The sequence below is a fragment of the Apteryx rowi genome, unplaced genomic scaffold (genome assembly GCF_003343035.1).
Source record: "Apteryx rowi isolate R43461 unplaced genomic scaffold, aptRow1 scaffold_209, whole genome shotgun sequence".
Taxonomy (NCBI): domain Eukaryota; kingdom Metazoa; phylum Chordata; class Aves; order Apterygiformes; family Apterygidae; genus Apteryx; species Apteryx rowi.
Window position 1 is genome coordinate 1,315,542 of NW_020448408.1, and position 21,378 is coordinate 1,336,919.

Below are 21,378 nucleotides of genomic sequence, written 5' to 3' on the forward strand. Positions count from 1 at the left end.
AAAGTATCTAAATTCTGTTTGCCCCATAAATGCTAGACTACACTGTATATCAAAACAAGAAAATAAGTTTAATACAAACTAAACTACAAATATGCAAATTAAAAGAAATCACCACCATCTTACAATCAATAAATGAGCCATCTTCTGTGCTTCTCTTGTCAATGGATCAACAATAGCAATAACATCATAGAATGGTTGATTCTGTTGAGGATCTATTTTTACTACGCTGTTAAAAAAATGTTAATAAATAAGTGACATGAAAACTCTAAATTAAATTTGTGGAAATAACAAACATTTTTAGGCACAAATCTGTAATATCAGAGCTGCTTTAGATTTTATTGCTCACAAAGACACTTCCCTCATTTCAAACATTTATCATTGTCTCCTCCTGTGATATCACTAGAAACACCAAAATCAACAGCAATTAAAATGTAACATTAATTTACGTAGCTCCATAAGGGTTACTGGGTTAAATATATACTGCATTACTAATTCAATAAAATAAAACACAGAACAGTGTCTAGAATCCTTTACAGTTTCTTTTACTTGTATCAATATTTTAGAAGTGCCATTGATGACACAATTTTAAAATAACAGTGGGAAAAATGTTAACTGAGAAAAGTGAAACTTGATACAATGAATTAGCTTTATGCCTTCCAGAAAAGAATTTAGTAACTTGATAAACTTGGTTGAAAGAAGTCAAGACCACCCCGCTTAAATGAATCTGGATCCACAGGAAGGAAATGGTAGTAAACCTCACTTCGAAAAAATCRTGTGCTGCAAATACACAAACTGGAGTATTTTAATTTGTTTTCCACAAAAAATAAAATAAAATAAAATCTAGAAACATAACTAGCATTAGTGATGTCACACGCCTTCCAATAAAGCAGTAACATACTACTTATTCCATGTTATTAGTATAGCCTTGAAAAAGGTTTTAGCCACTTAAAAGGGGCTGCTGACTTTGCTCCTTGTCTTTTCAGCAAGTATTAGAGACAGAGCCAGCACATTGGCACAGCATGCTAGAGCAGCCTTGCCCATAAAAAAAAGTAAGGAATTGGAAATACTGTTGCAACAAGGTTTTTGTTTTTTTAATTTGATCGTGATTCCTGTGCTAAGTCCTTTTAAAAAATGTACCCTTCCTTGCCCCAGAAAGTGGGAGAGCTTAAATTAAAAATGGCTACAGCCAGTATCCTATTACCAAGAAGACAGAATTCCCCCAAAGCCTGTCTTCCAATTAAGAGTCACAGATGTAAATCTTGGGATTTGGGGTCTCATTCCATAACAACAAGAGAAGACATTTGTGGCATACTGACTTTCTAAATCTATGATTAGTAACACTAGGAGTCAACATACATAAGCATGTTAATGCCACTAATACAACTCTCCTACTGTAAATCTGTCAGCTGAAGACAGTCTGCCCAGTTCTTAATGAATTAGGTGCTGAGGAGCTATATCACTTTGCATTTGTAAGAAATCTAGCTGTATTTTAGGGTCTAATCTGATTGTACTTTATGGTTATGCTGAGCACACGAGCTGTGGTCAAGAGTGACACAGCTAATCCACAAACTGTTAGACAAGTATAACAAAGTTATAGTTGGTACATTCTAATTTTAATATCAAAGTACTATATGTGCATTATCATGAGAGACAGAACTTACCTGTGCTGTTCTTTGAGTAATTCAGCATCTTGTCTCATCTCTGTTTTAGGCAAAGACGACAGTAGGGCATCTATTTTCATAATCAAATCACTGCCACTATATTAAATGAGGCACACATAATTTGCTATGTTTTTCATTAGAAAAGGAATGAAGCATTCATATTTTAATGTATGTCTGTCTATATAAGGCAATATTTAAAAACCCACCTCCCAAACCTGGATTCTTTAAAAAGATCATCACCTCAGGGTTTGTAGCTTTGAGTGAAATTTCTAGCGCAACAATGGCCAAGAACCACTAGTGCCTTAGAGCTTGGGAAGTGTATGCTTCTTAAATTTAACAGATGCAGAATTAACCTTCAGCCTCACAGTTTGCATGGTGCATTCTTCTGATATTTATAACTCTTTATACCTTTTTTTTGCATTTTTTTGGTTGAAAAGAAAATCCTCTATGACAACTTGTAAAAGCAGACAAAAATGAACAAAGTTTATTTGGCCACATCTTTTATATTTATTGTATTTCTTCCTGGAATTTCCTTAGAAACTTTGGTAGTTTTATTTCAGCATCACCAAGTCTTAATATATACTTTGTGCCTCAGTACTTATCTCCTTGACAATTCTACCTCTTTTTTACATTTTCTTGATTTTGTTTTTCTGGCAGTTATTTTCTCAGTTGTGCTAGTCCTCCCAAATAACAGAAATGATACTCAGAAATACAGAAACACTCAGCAGAAATTTCTCCATAGTTGGCTTGTAAAAGTAATATAATTTTGCCCCCCTTTTTGTATGCAGATTGGATGCTTAGAATAGAAATTGGCTACTACTCCTCTTTATACTCCTTCAGTTCTCTAGCAGTGTGTCAGAGCACTGCATCTGCCATCGCAACTACAGGCTCCTTTTCTAATGATTCCCAAAGACAACACACTTTTCTTACTTAAAAAATCAATACTCAAATATTACTGAGTTTTTTTAAGATGCACTGCATTTTATCAAGTTTATTATTATTGTTTACTAATTACTGGAATAATTGGGAACTGTAGGTATAGATAACAACTTCATGCATTACCTTTCTCTCCAGAGAAAATCTGTTTGATTTGCTCCTGATTTGCACAAATACATTTTAGTGATCTTTTGCTCCATCTTAAAAGACTCTTTGAAACTAAAGAACGACTAATAAGGCATACAAGTAAAAATCAGTGCCAAAAAAATCTATTAATGGGTCCATAACATTCTTCTTAAATACTTTCAAAGGATCCCTCTTGTCGCCTCATTAGCCATGTCTGAGTAAAGATCTTCCCCTGACACAATAAAAGATATACCAACATAACGTTCATCATAGTGGTTTCCTAACAGAACAGAATTGAAAATTCAAGTCCTTAGTCCCATCTTTTTAATAAAAATTTTATTTGGAACTCTCATTTCATTTATTGCACAGGATGTCACAAAGAAAGTAAATAGGGAAAAGTCTGTATGCTCATACATCATTCAGTGCACACTATAAAGTATGAATTAAAAAAAAAAAGGTATTACAGTGAACTATAGCATGCTATCTTGTTTGAGAAAAAATGAAATAAAAAACCAGTATCTCTGAAGAAAACATTATTTCTCTTGAGAAAAATCTCTTTGTTGCAGATTCAGTTTAAGAGCTCAGTTCACTAAGGTAGTCATTCCAACCTCCCAGGACAGTCTTCATCAAAACTCAAATTTTGCAAGACCAGGATATAAAAAAAAAAAACTACAGTGTTCAACAATGTTTCCTTTCCCCAGTCACCACAAAGTAATCAAAAGCTAGTAGGAACTGACTCCAGTTAGATTAACTTGTCTCTTGGCTGCAACTACAGTGAAAGTAGCTGAAGTATTTGGAGCAATTTAGCAGAGCTGTAAACATGTTACGAGGCAATTTGGAGAGGATATGATTCTTGGATAAGCAGTGATCTTTTACGCCTAAGCCTTACATACATGATCAATGATCAAGGGTGCATGGCTCTTGAGTAACACAGGGCTTTTTTTTTCTGGTCTGCATTGTAAGAACAATGAGGTACTAAACAGGGTGTCAGCAGCAGGGAAAATGATTCGTATAGTTGAAAACCAAGATATATAGCTTATACAGGTAGTGAAAATCTATGTTACATAGCATCATGGAACAAGCAAAAAAAGGGATATAAAATTCAGTAGATATGCCTTTTTTTCTAGAAAATAGGGCACACGTTTGAGTAGGTAAGTATGCTAAGTCTATAAAGGAAATCCTAAAAAGGAAAGGAGGGGACAATTAGGACTGTTTACCATAGAAGTACTCAGATGAGAAGCAAGAGGATAGTGCAGATATAGCACAGAAACAACAAACACTTTAACTAAGTGCATATAGAGTGCATATTCACAAAGAGTACTATGACTGAGTTTTTGTCCATGTTCCACATTCAAAAGGATTATTAATTAGTCACAGGCAATAAACAAAGCAGTATTTCATGGGTGTGGACAATAAAGCCTCAATTCCCCCAAACATTTTACCTTTTAGTACTGATTCCCATCTCTTTGACAATAGTTTTAATCTTCTCTGCTGAGGTACTGTATGTTTTTTTTTCCAACAAGTGAAAGTCTTCTGCATAGAATTCATTTTCATCTAAAGGACCCAGTATCTTAGACAGAGAACAAGTGATATTACTAAGCATAGTAATATGATAGGTTTTTTGTAAGCAAAAATACGCAAAACCCTGGCCCTTTACACAGCTATATTAATAACTACATAGTAACTATATAGGATTCATATTTTGTAAACACTTAGGTTTTTACAGCTTCTTCTGAGGGAGTATCTCTAATTGAATTAGAAGAAAAATCTCATTCAAGCAAAGAATACTCAGTCACAAGGAACAGTCATAATGGAAATATCCACAAATATCCAAGGTATTTTTCATTATACATACCTATGTAAAGGACTACACTATTTAGAAATAACAAAGTTAAGTTTAAGAAAAAGCTTGGTTAGTTACATTATTTTAAACTGAAATACAAACTACTACCTTCCTATCAGGTGCTTTAGTTGTTTAATCTTGTGATTACAATCTTCACCTCTCAAAGCTTCTCAGATGGAGCAGAATGGATAGAATGGAATTCATCAGAGAGCAAAGAGGAAGGAATGCAGGATATTCAGAGACAGGGAACAGAAGAACTAACACTTTTTTGGATATCTGAGGCAAATAAAGTGCCTCAAAGTCCCAGAAGATAGCTTTGAGGATGTTGGTGTGGATTTCCTACTCACAGTCTACTAGGCTAAACTGACCCAGGGCAATTTCAAGGGCCTTTAAGCCCCCAGGAGGTAGAATATCAAGATTTAAATTTGTTGCTGACTGCCTCTTTCCCAAAAATCAATTGCTTCTGAGAAATGAGGTGATTTTACTAAATTCAGCTTTCAATTTTTTATTACTATTATTGATGCATAAGATAGAGAGAACCATAGCTTGATTATGAAATACCATGCTAATTTTGTAGAGGTGGGAATTAGAAAAAAATCTTTTTGCTAATAAATACAAAACTTTAATGCTGAAATAACTGGGATATAAATAAAGCATATCCTGTGTCCTTTTTAGCAGTCAGCTTTTAAAGTGAAACTGAACTTTCAGATGAATGAATACACATGAATAAATTTATTCAAGTATTTACAGGGCAAGTATTTCCTCAAAACTTACTACATGACATTTTTTAGCTTTTTTAAGCATGGAAAACAGTAATATCCATTCATTTATAAAATATAATTACATATTTAGTTACGATTTTTTTTTAAATCACAGAAAAATGAGCACAATTCTTTTGTGCTATATCAACAAAAATGTTTTCTGTGGTTTACTTAGTGGTATTTCAGGGGTATCTCAAAAGCCATTTAAAATACACAAGAATGGCTAAGAACACAATTTAAAGAGAGTTTCCAGTAATGAGATGCTAGAATAGTATCCCTATTTCCTTCTAATGGTGGAACAACAAACAGGAAAGACTTGATTCAAGAAGCAGTTTATATAACTTTTTTTTGTAATGTAAGCTATTGGCTGTCATTAGCAGCTACTAAATCCTGAACCCTATACTGTAGTTTTAATCAGTTCAAGCTATAGCTGTATTGTAATAAAAGCTATTTGTTTTAAAAAATATGTACTTGAAATTGAAAAAACAAAAGTACCATATTTTACTTGAATATTAAGATTTAAGATCATATAACAATTAAATATTTATAAACTATTTGCTTTTTACCTGAAAGAGAAGAGCTTGAACACACTACATCTAGTCATTGTAATTTATTCTTCATTATATATTAAATATATTTTGATTATACATGTTTATCCTATACCAACTCTGTAAAATATAGATAACTTCAGGTTCAAAATTTATTCTTAAATATCATTAATAATACATCAAATACTAACCTAATTAGGGCATTTTATCTATTGCTTCATATTATCTCTTAAATAGCTGTGGGAATGAAGTACATAGTAGCTCCAACAGAATGGAGCTAATAACAAATTAGGAGGACATAAAAATAAAAATGCGGCAAACATTTACACCGTTCTCTGCTAACATGCTGAAAAAGTGAGAGATCAATATAATATATTACCTTTAGCATGAAACTGAAGTTCCAGGAAAGAAAAAGTACCTACATGAAGAATGAGACATGATTTATTTCCTTACTTACCCTACCATTGCTCATAACAGCCATTTGCCCAGGAAGCAGTTTAAGAACCTCCTGGCAAAACATCTGGTGGGTTTTAATTATATCCAGTCCTAAAGTGTTGTACTTCTTCTCAAAAGTATCGTCATCCATTCCCTAAAGCAAATGTAAAGAATGAGATGGTGGACTGATTAAGCAAAAACAAATTTTGTAGCAGCTGAAGCAAGCAAAGATTTTCTCAAGCTATGTGGTAATCAAAAATCTAAATAAAACAGCTTCAGCTTCATTTAAGTATACGACTTTTGGTGTGGAGCCACGCGCTCTCCCAACTAGCTAGTGTGCATTTTTTACCCTTGAGCAACTGTGAAGAACCATGAGAGTAAAGCTGAGCCTGAGTTGAAACACTTTCTCTAAGATTCAGCACACAGTTGCATTAAAAACAGTAGGGTATCTACCACTGCCTGTTAGAACTTGAGCTTAAATCTCACCTTTAGGAAAAAGGTATAAAAATTTAGATTACTGTAAAAACTAATAGTCATTTTAAATGTTCATTTGATTCCTTTACTTTAAAGAAATTCTCTATTCTTTGTAACATAAAAGTTGTCAAAAATCCAAATCTCTGGCCCAGAAACTGCATATGGGTTAAAATGTCCCCTAATTTAATATTTTATAGCATTTAGCCAAACACTGTTACTTTCAACTACATCTGCTTACAACAAAATATAAAAAAATGAAAAAAAAAAATGAAGTGAGTAGTAGTCTAATTTAGTGTTCACTCACTGGGATGAGGAATTTAACAATTTTAGTTCCAGTAGCAAGGGATTTTGCTGTTTCTTCCTTAGTGAGTTTACTTAGGAAACTTTTCAGGCTGCTGTTGTTTTGGGTTAAAAAAGCTGTCAAAATTCCTCTTGCAATGGCTGTGTTATYTTCCTTTATTTTTGATGAAGGATTGTTCAAAATCCCAAGTCGTGTATGTCTGCTTGTTTTCTGCAAAGAAGAATACAGAATAATACACAATTTTACAGTTCCACCTGCTGTTGCCTAATGTATGCATATTTATTACAACTCTGTTGGAAAGGAGTTGCCTACTCTGTAACGTATATTTTAAACAGAATGTTTTTGTGATAGAATGATTACCTCTGAGCATTCTGCAGAAGTGTATTTTTAATAAATGACATACAGAAGTGTTCATTTACAAAATTGGTTTTGAAGTTTTTTTCTTTTTTTCAAAAAAAATTTAAATGGCATAAAATACATACAAGAATATTTATTCACATATCATTTTAATCTTAATCAGCAGGAAGCTCCTTAACCAGTGATGACAATTAAACCTTACTACAGAGATTGATGAGAAATCTTTACTCTAGGAGAGGATCAAATACATGGAAATTAATGGCCTCACTAAATGAAGAAAAGGTAAATGGAATCTATTGTAATAAAGGATAAAAACTAAGGGATGAAACCACTGGTATTGAACATACTTAAACCAGAAACTTTAAACTGCAGCCCTAGAGAAAAGTTTTGCTAAGAAGTCTATTTAAAAAGCCTGAAAACTTGTTCTTCAAACTGTGGCTGAGAAGTATGCTCTCATTCAAAAAAAGATGAGCTGCATACACTAGGCTACATTGGGAGGAGCGTGACTAGCTTATCAAGAGAAGTTCTTCTCTCCTTGGTGCCTACAAGGCTGCACTTGGACTCCTATGCCTGGTTTTGGGCCCAGCCCAGCACAGTAAAGATGTTGAGACACTGGAGAGGCTCCAGCAAAAGGCTACCAAGACAGGCAAGAGCCTATGAGGAGGAATTGAAGGAGCTGGGCTTGCTCAGTCTGGCAAAGAGGAGGCTAAGGACAACCCTAACAGCAACCAACAACTAACGAAGGGGGAGTTAAAAAGATGACAAACTCTTCTTGGGAGTAGGAAATTGTATAACAAGGCATAATGGCCATGTACTGTGGCTCAGCATACATTAGGAAAAACTTCACTAGGAAAGCAGTGCAACACTGTAGCAGCTTACCCAGGAAGGGAGTGCAATCCCCATCCTTGGCAGTTTTCAGGACTCACTCAGGCAAAGCCACAGCTGGCCTGATCTAAAGATGGCAACAGTCCTGCTCTGAGCGGGAGGCTGAACCAGATAACTTCTAGATGTCTCTTCCAGTGAAGACACCTATAGTTTTTCCAAATTAAGTTAAAATATACTAGCAGCACTTTTCAAAACAACATCATTATATATTAGCTGGAATAGTTAAAATTGAGTACCCTTGGGCCACTTCCCTTCCCAGCCTCTTACAAGCTTTTCTTCAAGGGGCTGTGGCAACTTATGTGCAAGAATTGCCTATGCCAGTTCTACACCCATCAGGAATTCTACCACACCCTGAGCCAGCAGAGTAAAGGGACTGGAAAAGAGTAGAAAATCAATACACAAATAAATGGACTTCAAAAAATAGTCTGTTCTAGGTCTTTTTGTCATAAAACTTAGAAATCACAGGACCAAACAGTACCTATGGAAATGAGGTTTATCCAAATCAAATCTCAGAATGAAAATAACCAGTTAAACTGCTATTTGGTAGAAGATCCAACAAACCTTGTTCAGAAAGCCCTTTTCTAATTCTTTTTCTAGATTCTCCTCATTAAGACACATCGACTGGCCCAGACAGTTCTCACCTCCTAGAGTTAGGAACTCTAGCCTATTTTCCTCACTTAAGGGGAAAAAAAAGTGAAGCTACAGAAGGCATTTATTTATCAAGCTTGGGTCACAGATCTAGCAGTCAGATAAATGAACTACTGTTCTGTAACAGGGACTTGTACCAAGTATTCACCTTTGCAGTTTTCCAAGCCTCTTCCTAGGACACATTTGGTATTATAAGCTACCTGCAACATACCTATTTCAAAGTTTTCTTAGAGTGCTTCCTATTTCATTCCTGATTAGTAAAGCTAGACATTTTCCCAATATCAGTCTATAATTACTCTTCTATACTCCCTAGAACTGTGGGGTGTTTTTTTGTTGTTTTTTTTTTTGCCATTTATATTCAGGTAGCATTTACTGGTATCCTTTAAATCCTATCATCAATACTGAAGAACTACTGAAGAATACTGAATACTGAAGAATAAGCAAGCTCATAAATGCAGATTATCCTCCTAAATCTGTCTTAGAAGCACACCAAGATCCAGTATGTGGGAAAACTGTCACTTCATGGCCACAGCTATGTCGTATGATACAGGAGAACACAGCACAATGGTTCACATGAACAGGCATTATCCTAACTTCCCTGGTCCAAGCCACTTTCTAGGAGAAGGTCTGTAATTGGGAAGAAATATACTGTTTTGATTAACAGTAACATAGTTTGTATCCTGCTTCAGGAGACCATGAATCAAATGATGGTTTGCAGACCCATAAGCTGCATCTGGCACATGGGGTCAAAGGAAACAGAGAGAAGCCATAATGTTTTGTAACAGCTAGGAAGAATATATGAAGTCAGTGTTGTAGTACAACAAAGCACAATGAAAGCACACAGCCTCCTGCTAGTGAGTCCAAAGCTGACCCACAAAAAAAATCATTGTACCTTAATTTAAAATTATAATTTTAAAAGTTGTGCTGTGCACAGTGTTGTTAGAACATAATAATAAAATAATTACTTTAATAAAAACTGCTAGAAACTCACCAAGTATTTCAAGGCATTAGAAAGCAGTCGTCTTCCTGCTGGCTTATTGAAATCAGCAATAATCCACATAGTAACAGCATATAATATATCTTCATCTGAAAATTGGAGATAAACCTGCATTACATTCTAAAGAATTTTTTCATGAACAATGAATTAATCCTGTTGGAGATTTAAAGTTTATGCGTATGTTTGACTGCTAACTTCAAGTGCAAGACTAACCTTTGCCACATCAGTATCTTTTGCTGTCTGAATTGGAAAAAAAAATTTAGGAGGTACTTTATCATGTTAATATGAGAGAATCACTAAAATCATTGAACTGCTGTTGTTCCGCTGAAACATGATGGCCCTAAATAATAACCTATCTCCAAATAAGAACAGCTTTATCAGAGATTCTAGTGAACGTTTGATGGAAGCTGGTCACATAGTCAGACATAAAAAGAATTAAGTAGTTATAAAAATCCAGAAGCTAGGCCATTTGCTTTCTCCAACAGCAAAGAGAGAAAAGCAGGTTAAAACTTACCATTTCTGGACACAAACAGGAATATACCCAAATATATCCCAAAGAAGGTAAACTATAATACAGGTGTATATTCAGAAAAATTTTCTTTTTTCCTACTGGTCTATAACCTCATGTTCTCTATCAAAAGGCAATGGTACGTGAAAAATTCTGCAAAATTATCTCTAGAAGAATATCAATCTGCTCAGGACTATCATATGCCTCCTGAAAGGTAATATGTGTTGACTGGAAGTTTAGAAGGTTTTGGTGAGATTCTAGGAAGAGGTATGATTATGGTCTGTAGGGGTCTGGAAAAAAAACACTGGGGACAGAAACGTGAAATGTGGATTCCAGCCTCCAGGTATAGATTTTACACAAGAGATTTGAATCTCAGAAGTGATCCTATAAATTAAAACCTGGTCATCATTTGATAACTAACTGCTATGTCCCTGAGGTTTTAGAAGGAGAGTCAGAGTCAAATAATTTTATTCTAAAGAAATGTAAGTATACAGCATTTCTTTCTGATAAAGGAATAAGTAAAAACTATGTTAATATCATAAAAAAATTATGGAAAGAATAGCACTTTGCTAACAGGATTATTCTGTCCATTGATAGGTTGATGTAAATCAGCAGTTGCTAACTGTCTACTCCTAGACGTTAACAAGGCATAGACTGATGCAAAATTCTGTGCAGTATCATGTCCCCAAGTGTTGTACTCATAATTTCCTCTAATTTAGACAGGGAAATACTTGCATATGCAATAAAAACATCTCATATCGAATATATTTTAAATGTACAAAAAAGCATGACTTTATGCAAGACAAAATATATAAATGAGTGCTAATCCATCAGAATATAATTTTCCCCCCTTTTCTATAGAAAAAAAACCCTCAAAATATAAAAATTGAGCAATCTAACTAGAGGAAAAATAACAAACTGATACTGAACACTAACAAATAAGAAATAAAATCAATTATTCCTCAAACTGCAGAAATGCATAGTTTTTATACATATATATAGGTGTATGTATGTGTGTGTGTATATATATACATATATACATATGTATTACAAAGACTGTAAAGTTTTCACTTGATAATGCTGCAACTAAGGGTCTCTTGAAAACTGAATATACATCCTCTTTAATATCCTCAAGTAAAACCAGGTCAACTGGTCAAACTAAGTCAAAAAACTGTGTCCGTTTTTGAAGTTGCAAAAATCTTCCTGAAACTTTTTTATTTCATGTCTATAAAACAAGAATCAACCAACCCCTTAACAAGTAGCTACGTTTCTTCTTAGAGGAGGAAAGGAAAACCACCCAGAAACTGGAAAAAAAGGTGTGGGTGTGCGCATGTGTGTATGCGTGTGCATACACAAACAGGTATTCAGATGCCTGGAACTTTTTCAACTCCTAATGGTTCAGTACCAAGCTTTTTAAAATGACATAATGACAACCATCTCATTTCAAAATTACTATATCTGAAATGGTTCTCATGTTGTCATTATTCATTTTTAGAATATTAAGGTATGATTTGGCTCCTGAAAGGAGATGTATAAAAATAAGTACAGGTGAGTTAAATGTCTACACTCCCATTAGTGGGAGGTCATCAGTAGAGGTCAAGGGCAGCATTCAGTTGCCTAAACATGTGTGTCCAGTGCTATTTATGATGCTGTTGAGGATGCCACCTGTTTTTTATCCATCAGTCCATAATGGTGCAAGCCTCTTGAAGGTCCCAAGTCCTACCTGCTGACTCCATGCAGTCTTGTATATTGCAGGAACTTCTATATAGGCAACTAAACCAAATTCTTAATCAATAAAGTCAAAAGAATCTATACAGCTGCATGTAAGCCAGTTGAATTGTTTTCCAGCTCCCACTGACTGCATTGATTAGATGTCCACTACTTATAATGAAAACTTAGGCTTTTATATCACATGCAGATACTTCTCTGAGGTGTCCACAAACTACAGCTGAATCACACTGTTAGAAGTGAAAAATGGACTAACAAAAATAGGGTTTTTTTATTAGTTGGAAACAATTTGTTAACTGGTCGTAATTACTTGCTGTTTTACTTAATCTGTCGTTATAGGTATTGTTTTAGTAAATATGTGAGCTGTCTTTTTACTAATTTCAAACTAATTCATCAAGCTCACAATCCTGAAATACTTGCAGGCAGTGCAAACAACACAGATTAGGAATCACATCTATGTAACATTTTTGAAACAAACTTTCAGTAAATACTGACATTGACAAATATGGATATTTGCTACATATCCCAAATACCTATGTAAATATTATTCTAGGATATTTTACTGGCAAATTTCAGCTATTTGTAATACCAACTCATATACAAAATTAATATACCTTTTTTTGTTAAATACTTCATGTCATCTGAAATTACAGCACTCTTGTCTTGTGAGTCCAAAAAGGAGAAAGTAGAGAAATCTTGCACATCAAAAGGAACTGCAAAATGTAAAACACAACATGTTAATTAAGAATTAAGAAAGGAAAAATCATAATAACAGTCAACTCAAGAAAGGTAGTTACCAGATGTGGATCTGAAATGTATGTATTTTCTTTCTGCTCCAAGAATGATCGGGTTTATACGGGAAACTACATTCTGCTGTTCCATAAGGAAATCTATTGCATTTATATGATCATTCAACAAACCCTGTATTAAGAGAAAAAACAAATTCTGTAATTCTATAGTTTCAAGATAAAAAAGGCCAAGTATTTACATACTCTTTCGACTGAGCTTAAAGCCTCTATATACACCAAGTTCTGAACAACTTCAGGTGAAAAATGTATAAATATCACCCAGATAGTATTTCGAAATATTAGATACATGTTTTTCAATGAACAACTACAATATACTCTCAGTTTTTGGCTGAAAAATCCCAAATGATTAGTATATGCTTAGCTGAACCTTAAGTCTTGCATAATCGAAATACACTGTCTCAAAACCACGACTGCAAATTAACATAACAATATAATTTCAGTTGTCATACAATTAATTTCGAACCATCTCATTATAAAGAATACAGAATATAAACATGACTCAAACAATCCACTGCCAAATATTTCATCTTGTATTCACTTAGAAATGTTAAACATACCATGAAAACCGCCCTCTGGAAGAACCCGGTGGCATCAATAATCCTCTGGAGAATAACTGTCTCTAACTCTGTACCATCCATCTCTTCTCTGTTAAAGGGCACGCCATTAAACAGAGCTTGAGGCAATGGACCCAGGCCAGTCTTTTTATAAAAGGTTGCTCCTGCCTGATCATATCAGAAATATCACAGGATTAAATAGACTGTGGCAGACTGAAACAAGAAATAAATCTAATATCAAGAGACAATGAACTCTAATCTCCAAGTACTATTCACTGTCACCCATTCTTACGGGCAGCGGACCGAACAGAAACCAGATAGGATATATTGGACTCATTTCTTAAAATGGAATGACAAAAAATTGTATAGATCTAGATACAGATTTTTAAACCTTTGCTTTATCATCTTGCTGATAAGTATTCTCTTATTATGCTTAACATTTGTAACAAAAAATATTAAGCAAATAATGTTGGAAAAGGACCTTGAGACACTCATGGTTTGAGGTAGATTCCCCAAAGACAGTATCCCCCAAAAAACTCAAAAGGCTTTTATGCTCAGAAGCCAAGGCTTATTTGACAAGAAGCAGAACAGGTTACAGAGGAAATTCAGTAAGACAAATAGAAATAAAGAGGTATTGTAAACAATTCCCTGCCCTTCCTATTATGCATTTTTCCTTGTTTTCTTTCTATTGGACTTTCTGGATTGCTACAAACTCTATGCAATATCTGTGTATCTCTGAGTAAGGTCCATCTTTCTGTCATTCCATTGGCCTATGATGTTGTCTCCTTGCTGCTCTTCATTGCAGTCTTATAGTCCTACTTGTACATGGGGCTTCCTCTTGTTGAGTGTCAATCTATTTTTCTTCCTTTAATATTCTATATAGGGAGCTTACCTCCCCTGAGTGTGTTCAGTTTTTTCCAAGGCAGATACAAACTGCCCTTCTCTCCAGAAGACTCCATGTGACCCAGAGAAGAGCAACCAGTACAAGGCAAACACCACCTTTTTTTTTTGGCTGCCCAGACAAATCCTTTCAAAGGAACATAATATACATCATTCTATAGATAGGCATAGTTGAAGATACATGAAGGAAAACAGAACTTTTATATATTTTATCAGAAAATTATCTACATAATCAATTATAGATAAAAAAAACTCTCTTCTCTTCTCCACATTCTTTAAATGCAAATCCATAGCTGTCTTCCCCAAAGTAGACTATAACCAGAAAGCACAATTAAAGGAAATAATGATTTGCCTAGATGACAGGCTTCTGTTCCTCACCCAGAACACCTGGGTAAACAATGTCTCTCTTGGTGTGAGAGACACCCTTTGACAAGCTTATCAGAAAAAACTTGCAGTCCTGAAAGCAGTAGGCAATATATCTTACCACTTTGCTCTCAACATACCTTCCTCCCTTCATCGTATTCAGAGTGAACACCTAATATACTCTGAACATCAGCGTGGGGGAATTCATGTCTAAGAACATTTTTCACATGATTTACCGTTAGAACATTTCCATCTTTCACTTCATGGTACATCTGTAAAAATTACATAACAGAAAAAAATAAATCTCTTTCATCCACACATTAATATTGTTTTAATAATTATCACCATCATACACATGCATAATTTTTCATCAGAGCACTGCTCTGATTAATCTACCATTATAACTTTAGCCTAAATCTAAAGTGGTAAAGAAAACACACTTAATGTGAGCTGAATAACTTACCAGAAGTTATTTCTCTCCACTGATCAGAGAAGGAATCTAAACTCTTAATATAGACTACCTAACCTTAGTTATCTGAATCTACATAGGATGAATCCAAGCCTGAATAAGTCAACAGTACCTTTTCCTACAATAAGGTAAGTCCTTACCAACGCTTTATCTCATGGCATGAGATTTTATTACTTTCATCTCTCAAACATACAAAAGAAATCTGAAGTGATAAAACTATTCAATCCATAGCTTTTTAATTGAAGACAATACAGTACATTTCTCTCTATAGCTCTAAGTATCTCAGACCTGTTTTATTGGTTCTATTTTTTGCCATCTTTTAATTTATTATCCCCTCCTTTTATATTATGAAACATCCTAAATAAACAAACACATTAAGATTTTCAAAAGAGCACACTGTAGTTTGGTATTTTGTGACTATTTATGGGTAACAGTCCTGCAGGTGCACCAGAATTTAACACTGTGGATTTCTATTTCTCTTTCAAAGTACTCCTAATTACTCTAATTCCTTTTATCTTAAGCTCTCTGAATTTGTTCGTGACCTTCCCCCATGCACTGAAGAGAGTAATAGAAAACAAAAGTTAGAAAAAAATGTTGTCTATTAATACCATATTCGCTGATATAATTTTGCTTTCAGAGTCTTCACATAGAACACTTACTTCATTTCCCTCCACTTATCTCTGTCTCTGAAATTCCCATCTCTATGAACCCACATTCTCTCATACAGAAAACCAGACTCACCTTTTAATTTGTGAGCCTGGAATATTTCCATGTTTTCTACATCCATGAATAGCTCAAGAACAACCAAAAAGAACTTATCTTAGTCTGTTCCACTTCCTACACTACAAACCAACCAAGGTTTTGCAAAGCTTATAGAATTGCCAAAGCAATTCTGGAATGCTGGTATTCCAAGAGATGCAGAATACAAAGGCAGGCACACCACAAACACAAATGATGCAGAATCATTTTTCCACAAGAAAATACTAACAGCTATAAGATATGCATCTACCTTTTTACATTCTTGAGGAAAGCCTGCAGACATGGAAAAAGACATGAATAAGTCGATTTGGGGAGCAGGAAAATCTTTCTGCAAACCATTCTGTAGTAAATTAATGCTATATACTTTTTAACACTTTGTTTCCACGTAAAGTAACTGCAAAAGTATCATGTAGATACATAGCAGCAAAATTGTAACTATATAGAAAAGTAACAAGTTAAAAAAAAGAGATTTCTTGTCAAAGAACTAACATTAATTATAGAAGTAAAGGCTTGAGAGGTGTCAGTCTCCTCGGCAACGTAGTTAAAAGTTCTCCAGAGCGCTACTCCAGCATCTTCATTTCCATCAATTTCTTCTTGTGTACTTAAAATGAAAACAAATCCAATTCTACAAACAAACAAAAAGAAACCATACATTTTAAAACCAATTTCATACTTAGTCATTAACCACATAGCAGAACAAGGTGTTTACATTCAAGTAATCAGTCCAGCAAGTAGACATCAAGACCCCTTTATGTAGGTGGTGCTTGTCATGACTTCCTGTGGTGACACTGAGGACAAGGGATGCCAGCTATCCAGTCCTCATCAGATCTTCTAGATGATGCTTAGGATACTGACTATGCGCTGGCTTTGGATATGCTTTTTTATACCCTTTAAAGCTGATAGTAATTAGGATCTCTGTGAGTTGTTAGGGTTTACTCACTGCCCTTTGCGTCTGTATCTGAGTGTCTGAAGACTGTGATCCTATTCTTTATGTTCCTGGCATAATCTCTTGATGGCTTGAGTCTTTGTTTTAGCCTGGGCACAGCCTGTCATTTATTTTCTCTGATCTCGTCGTCCTGAGCATGTAAACATGCTTGAGTCTTTATGACCTAGCTGTCATCAACAAATGCCATACTTATTAGCCCTTTCTTGCCTTTTTTTTTCCCCCCTCTTCTGGAGCTTCCCTACCCATACATTCCCATTCATCCTCCAGTCATATCAACTTTAACAGACTTATAACAGTCCTCTACATTTGCATCGGAGGAAAATAAATCAGGGTATTTGAAAATCCTAGCAATGCTAACTTTTAGCATTCAATACCAATATTCCTCATGTTGGTAAATGTATCACACTGGCAAACTGAAATAGGTCCTGCAACACAACAGGGGAGGTAAGCTGACTTACCAGGACCTGGTATTCTTAAAGACGTGAAGCTCATATATACATTTTAACTATGAATATATTTGTGCCTCATTTGAGATTAGATGGCTTTCTCCTACAGTATTTTAGACTGTCTACTCTCTTCTCTTCCTTCTTCCTAATTCACAAGCGGCACATGATGGCTGAGTCTGCCTACCATCATTTCAATTAGTTCTCAACTACAGAAACAACTACCTAAAATATAATAACCATTGGTTAATAACTTTCCTTTCTTTTAAGTAAATCCACATAAACCTTTTAATTATTGACAACTTCATTTGGTGTAGTTACTGTGCACCAACTATTCACGTGGGGAAGAGTCTAATGCATTGCAGAACGACTGACGACCCCCTCTACTAACCACTGTGTTGACTTTCAGAGCTCTAGAGAGCATGTTTGGTAAAGTTGTGACAGCCTGCTGCATGGTTAAGATTTGAAATCAAGACACTTTTTAGCATTGCCACTGAAGTAACTTGGGTTCAGATATAATGCACACTGACCACTGCAGGGCTGGTCCATCCATCAGAATGTTTCTTAGCAAGTCTTAATATAGCCCACTGTTTATTTCAAAAGTCATTGTATGGGAAGAGTCAAGCCACTGAACCTGCCAGAAATTAATAAGCTGAGAAATTTCCAGCAAAAACTGGATCTTAGAAAATATCAAGAATGAGCACTGGCATCAAGTATGTGAAATACAGATTAGCCTTTAAAACATGAGGCTCAAGAGGAAAAAAAAAACCACACACAAAACTCCTAGTGGAGGTGGTATTTTGATACTGTTTGGGGAACAAAACTGGATGGATTGATGGGGATGTACTATCCATAAAGGATGAATTGTAACAGAGCTTTGGTCTTCTACAATATCAGCGGAAATTCAAACCTAACAGCCACTTGTTTGTCTATATAATACATTAGGATTGAACTGAACATCATTATTTGCAAATGCAACTCATGAAGATGTCACTGAAACGTTTGGCACACATTCCAGAAAGTTCAAAAATCCAAGATACTGATGTGAAGAACTTGTTTCTCCAGAGATCAAAAGCTTTGAGCAATGAGACAATCTGGTCAAACAGCACTGCAAATGTTGAAGTGGTACAATGATTAAAGCACAGTCCTTCACAGACCCATAAGAGTGAAAACTGAAGATGTTCGAGTCTATACTCCTTGTTGAGAAGAACACTTAAAGATCCTTCTGGTCTCTAGTACACTGCTTGCAAGGACTTCTGATCATCATAAGTCAGCCCTGCATCGTTGCTGTTATAGTAAAAGGACAAAATGATCCTTCTCTTGAGGGATTTCTGGGACTGAGAAATTCACCCAGACGAGAATAACACTAGGTCAGTTTCTGTCACTGGAAAAAGGAAAGAGAGTAGACAAACTCCATCTTGCATGACATGTCACAAGCAATAGGAGAGGAGAAGCAAGAGCCCTCTGTGGAAATTTCAAAGGAAGAATTCCCAGGCTCAAGTGACAGATCACGTGTACATCTGTAGTTAGAATATACAGACTCCCACAAAGAGAAATACCTGTTTATGAACACAGTTGTCTGTATTAAGGACAAAGAATAGGAAGGTGGATTCTGCCAGTCACCCTGAATTTTGTGATGGTAAAGCCATCAGTATCCTTCTAACGACTTGCAAGCCTTCCATTATTTGGTATTAACACATTTTATTAACAATACAGACCTCGTCCCCTGCACTCCAACATTAAGCCTGAGAGAGAGGAATGGAAAAAAGATGGCCATAAACAGATGTTTTTATGAATCAGAAACTCTGAGTTTATATAAACATGCTGCTGCTGCAAGAGCTCAGGGATCAACTTCATGCAGAGTTCCTGAAATTGTCCTTGAATCATCCTGAATATCTGCAGCTACTCCTAGTCATACTAGGTCTGCAGCAAAATCCTCTATCACTAGCTGTCACTTCTCTCAAGACAAAACCAGCAGTGCACAAAAAAAATGCGTTCCATGAAAAATCCCTACTGAAGCAGCTATCCAACTTTGTTCTCATTTTCCTCTTCAGCCTCCTCTACATTTACGTGTTAGTAAATCTACAGGCAGGGATCCCTCTGGCTGCCAAACTGCAAGCAAAACCACTCAGTAACGTGCTGACTTATACAATCACATCCATCTATTAAATACAGCTGAAAAAGCTGCTGCCTATTCATGACTATCTCAGCACAGGATAATGTTCTATATGCAGCTATCAGTTAAAAGCTTGAAAATGATGCCAGCTATCAAAAAGAGGTGAATTATAAGCCAGAACAGAGGAATCACAGTCTTTCTGAGTGTGACATCTAAAGGAGTATCACAGTGACTAAAAGCTGACTATACATACCACTGCGCATCTTGGAAATATTTCCACAGAGCACACAGCCCCATTATAGACGCTACAAGAACATGAGATACTAATCCACAACACTGAGTACGCATTTCAGAAGATCTCCATATTTGTAAGCAATATTTAATGACTTCAATGATTTAAAAAGTCAGCTTTTCATTTGGATAGTCACTGCACATCAGATAGTTTGGAATGATTGAAATGAAATCTCTCATATCTTTTCCTAAAGTCTTGTTTCATCTGGTACAGTAGGAACAGGCAATAAAATGAAAAACTATGCAACAGCATAGACYGATCATTTGCCCACATCTTGAATACTGTGTACAGTTCTGGTGTCCTCATCTCAAAGAGGTTATATAAAAACTAAGAAAGTTCAGAGAAGGACAAYAAAGACAATGAAAGAATATTTAGAACAGCTAAAGAATAATTATGTATACATACATACATATATATATATGCAACTTATAGAAAGAAATGACTGCAGGAGAATATGGTAGAGCTCTATAAAATAATGATTGACATTGAGAGCTTGAGAGAGACTCTTCAGCATCTTTTTCAATTTTAAGAACTATGGAAGCAGTAAATAAAGCCATTGAAAGTCTGGCTCAGAACAAACAAAGGAAGAAGTTCTTCATACAACACACAGCTAGACTGTGAAAAACCTTGGCAAAGGATACTGTGGATGCTAAAACTTTACATAAATTCAAGGGCAAACCAGAAAAGTTCCTGGATGACAAATCCATTGAGAGTTATTAAATACTCAGAAATCACATCCAGGTCTGGAATTCTTTGATCTCCAAATGCCCGAAGATTTGGAAAACACTCAGGCGAAGTACCTACTTGCCCTGTTCTTATACTCTTAGCTAGGCAGCTCCTTTTGGCCTCTGTTGCAGACTGATTCACCTAAATGGACCGTTAGCCTGATCCAATCTGGTTGCTCTTAGGATCTATAGCACACTCTCCTGAAGGACTGAAGCAGTTATGCCTCCCACACATTCCAGCAAAAACAACAGTGATAAACTACACACATAAGTAATATTTGTCCTCCATTACTTCTCTGTCATTGAATGATAAAAAACAAAGAAAAACTATGATCAGAAATAGTAAAATTTTAAAGGAAACTCAAAATTTAAAACCCTGGAGAAAAAAAAGCATTTCAAGGAGAGATTTTAAATATTCAAAGTGGGATTCATCTCACTAATTTTTGATCTCGGTTGAATACCCTTATTTTCTTTCATTTTCTCTTAAAATAGTCTCTCTAAGACTGATTGGATTCTTCTTCAGAAGTGCCTATTTCTCTCCTAAGATGACTAGTTCAAACTCAGATGACTAATTTTTAGAAATCCAGAACCTAGTGAGGTTCATCATGCTTTGGTCTTTAAGTATTTATAGCCCAATAAAATGCTGTAAAGCAAACTTAGTTTGAAGAACTAAAATCAAAAACACCGTCAAATTACATTATACTAATTACCTGCATGCTTCCAGAATATTTTGTTTAGAATGTAACTTCACATGGTCATCCAGTGGGAATATTTGAGAAACTAATCTCTTACAA

At 35.2% G+C, this 21,378-nt stretch overlaps 1 protein-coding gene across 6 annotated transcripts in view; it reads right to left on the reverse strand.

Annotated features, from left to right (window-relative positions):
• The window catches only part of UGGT2 (UDP-glucose glycoprotein glucosyltransferase 2), a 107,094-nt gene that overhangs the window by 40,090 nt on the left and 45,626 nt on the right, over positions 1 to 21,378 (reverse strand). For all 6 annotated transcript variants that reach the window (XM_026064081.1, XM_026064086.1, XM_026064084.1 and 3 more), the window contains 11 exons: positions 16,552 to 16,687; positions 14,975 to 15,106; positions 13,575 to 13,739; positions 13,006 to 13,129; positions 12,823 to 12,921; positions 9,967 to 10,061; positions 7,089 to 7,295; positions 6,333 to 6,464; positions 4,166 to 4,293; positions 1,662 to 1,757; positions 124 to 226 (listed from right to left, as the gene is read on the reverse strand). In XM_026064081.1, coding sequence (XP_025919866.1) covers positions 124 to 226; positions 1,662 to 1,757; positions 4,166 to 4,293; positions 6,333 to 6,464; positions 7,089 to 7,295; positions 9,967 to 10,061; positions 12,823 to 12,921; positions 13,006 to 13,129; positions 13,575 to 13,739; positions 14,975 to 15,106; positions 16,552 to 16,687 — 1,417 coding nt within the window. The remainder of the gene's footprint in view (positions 1 to 123; positions 227 to 1,661; positions 1,758 to 4,165; positions 4,294 to 6,332; positions 6,465 to 7,088; positions 7,296 to 9,966; positions 10,062 to 12,822; positions 12,922 to 13,005; positions 13,130 to 13,574; positions 13,740 to 14,974; positions 15,107 to 16,551; positions 16,688 to 21,378) is intronic.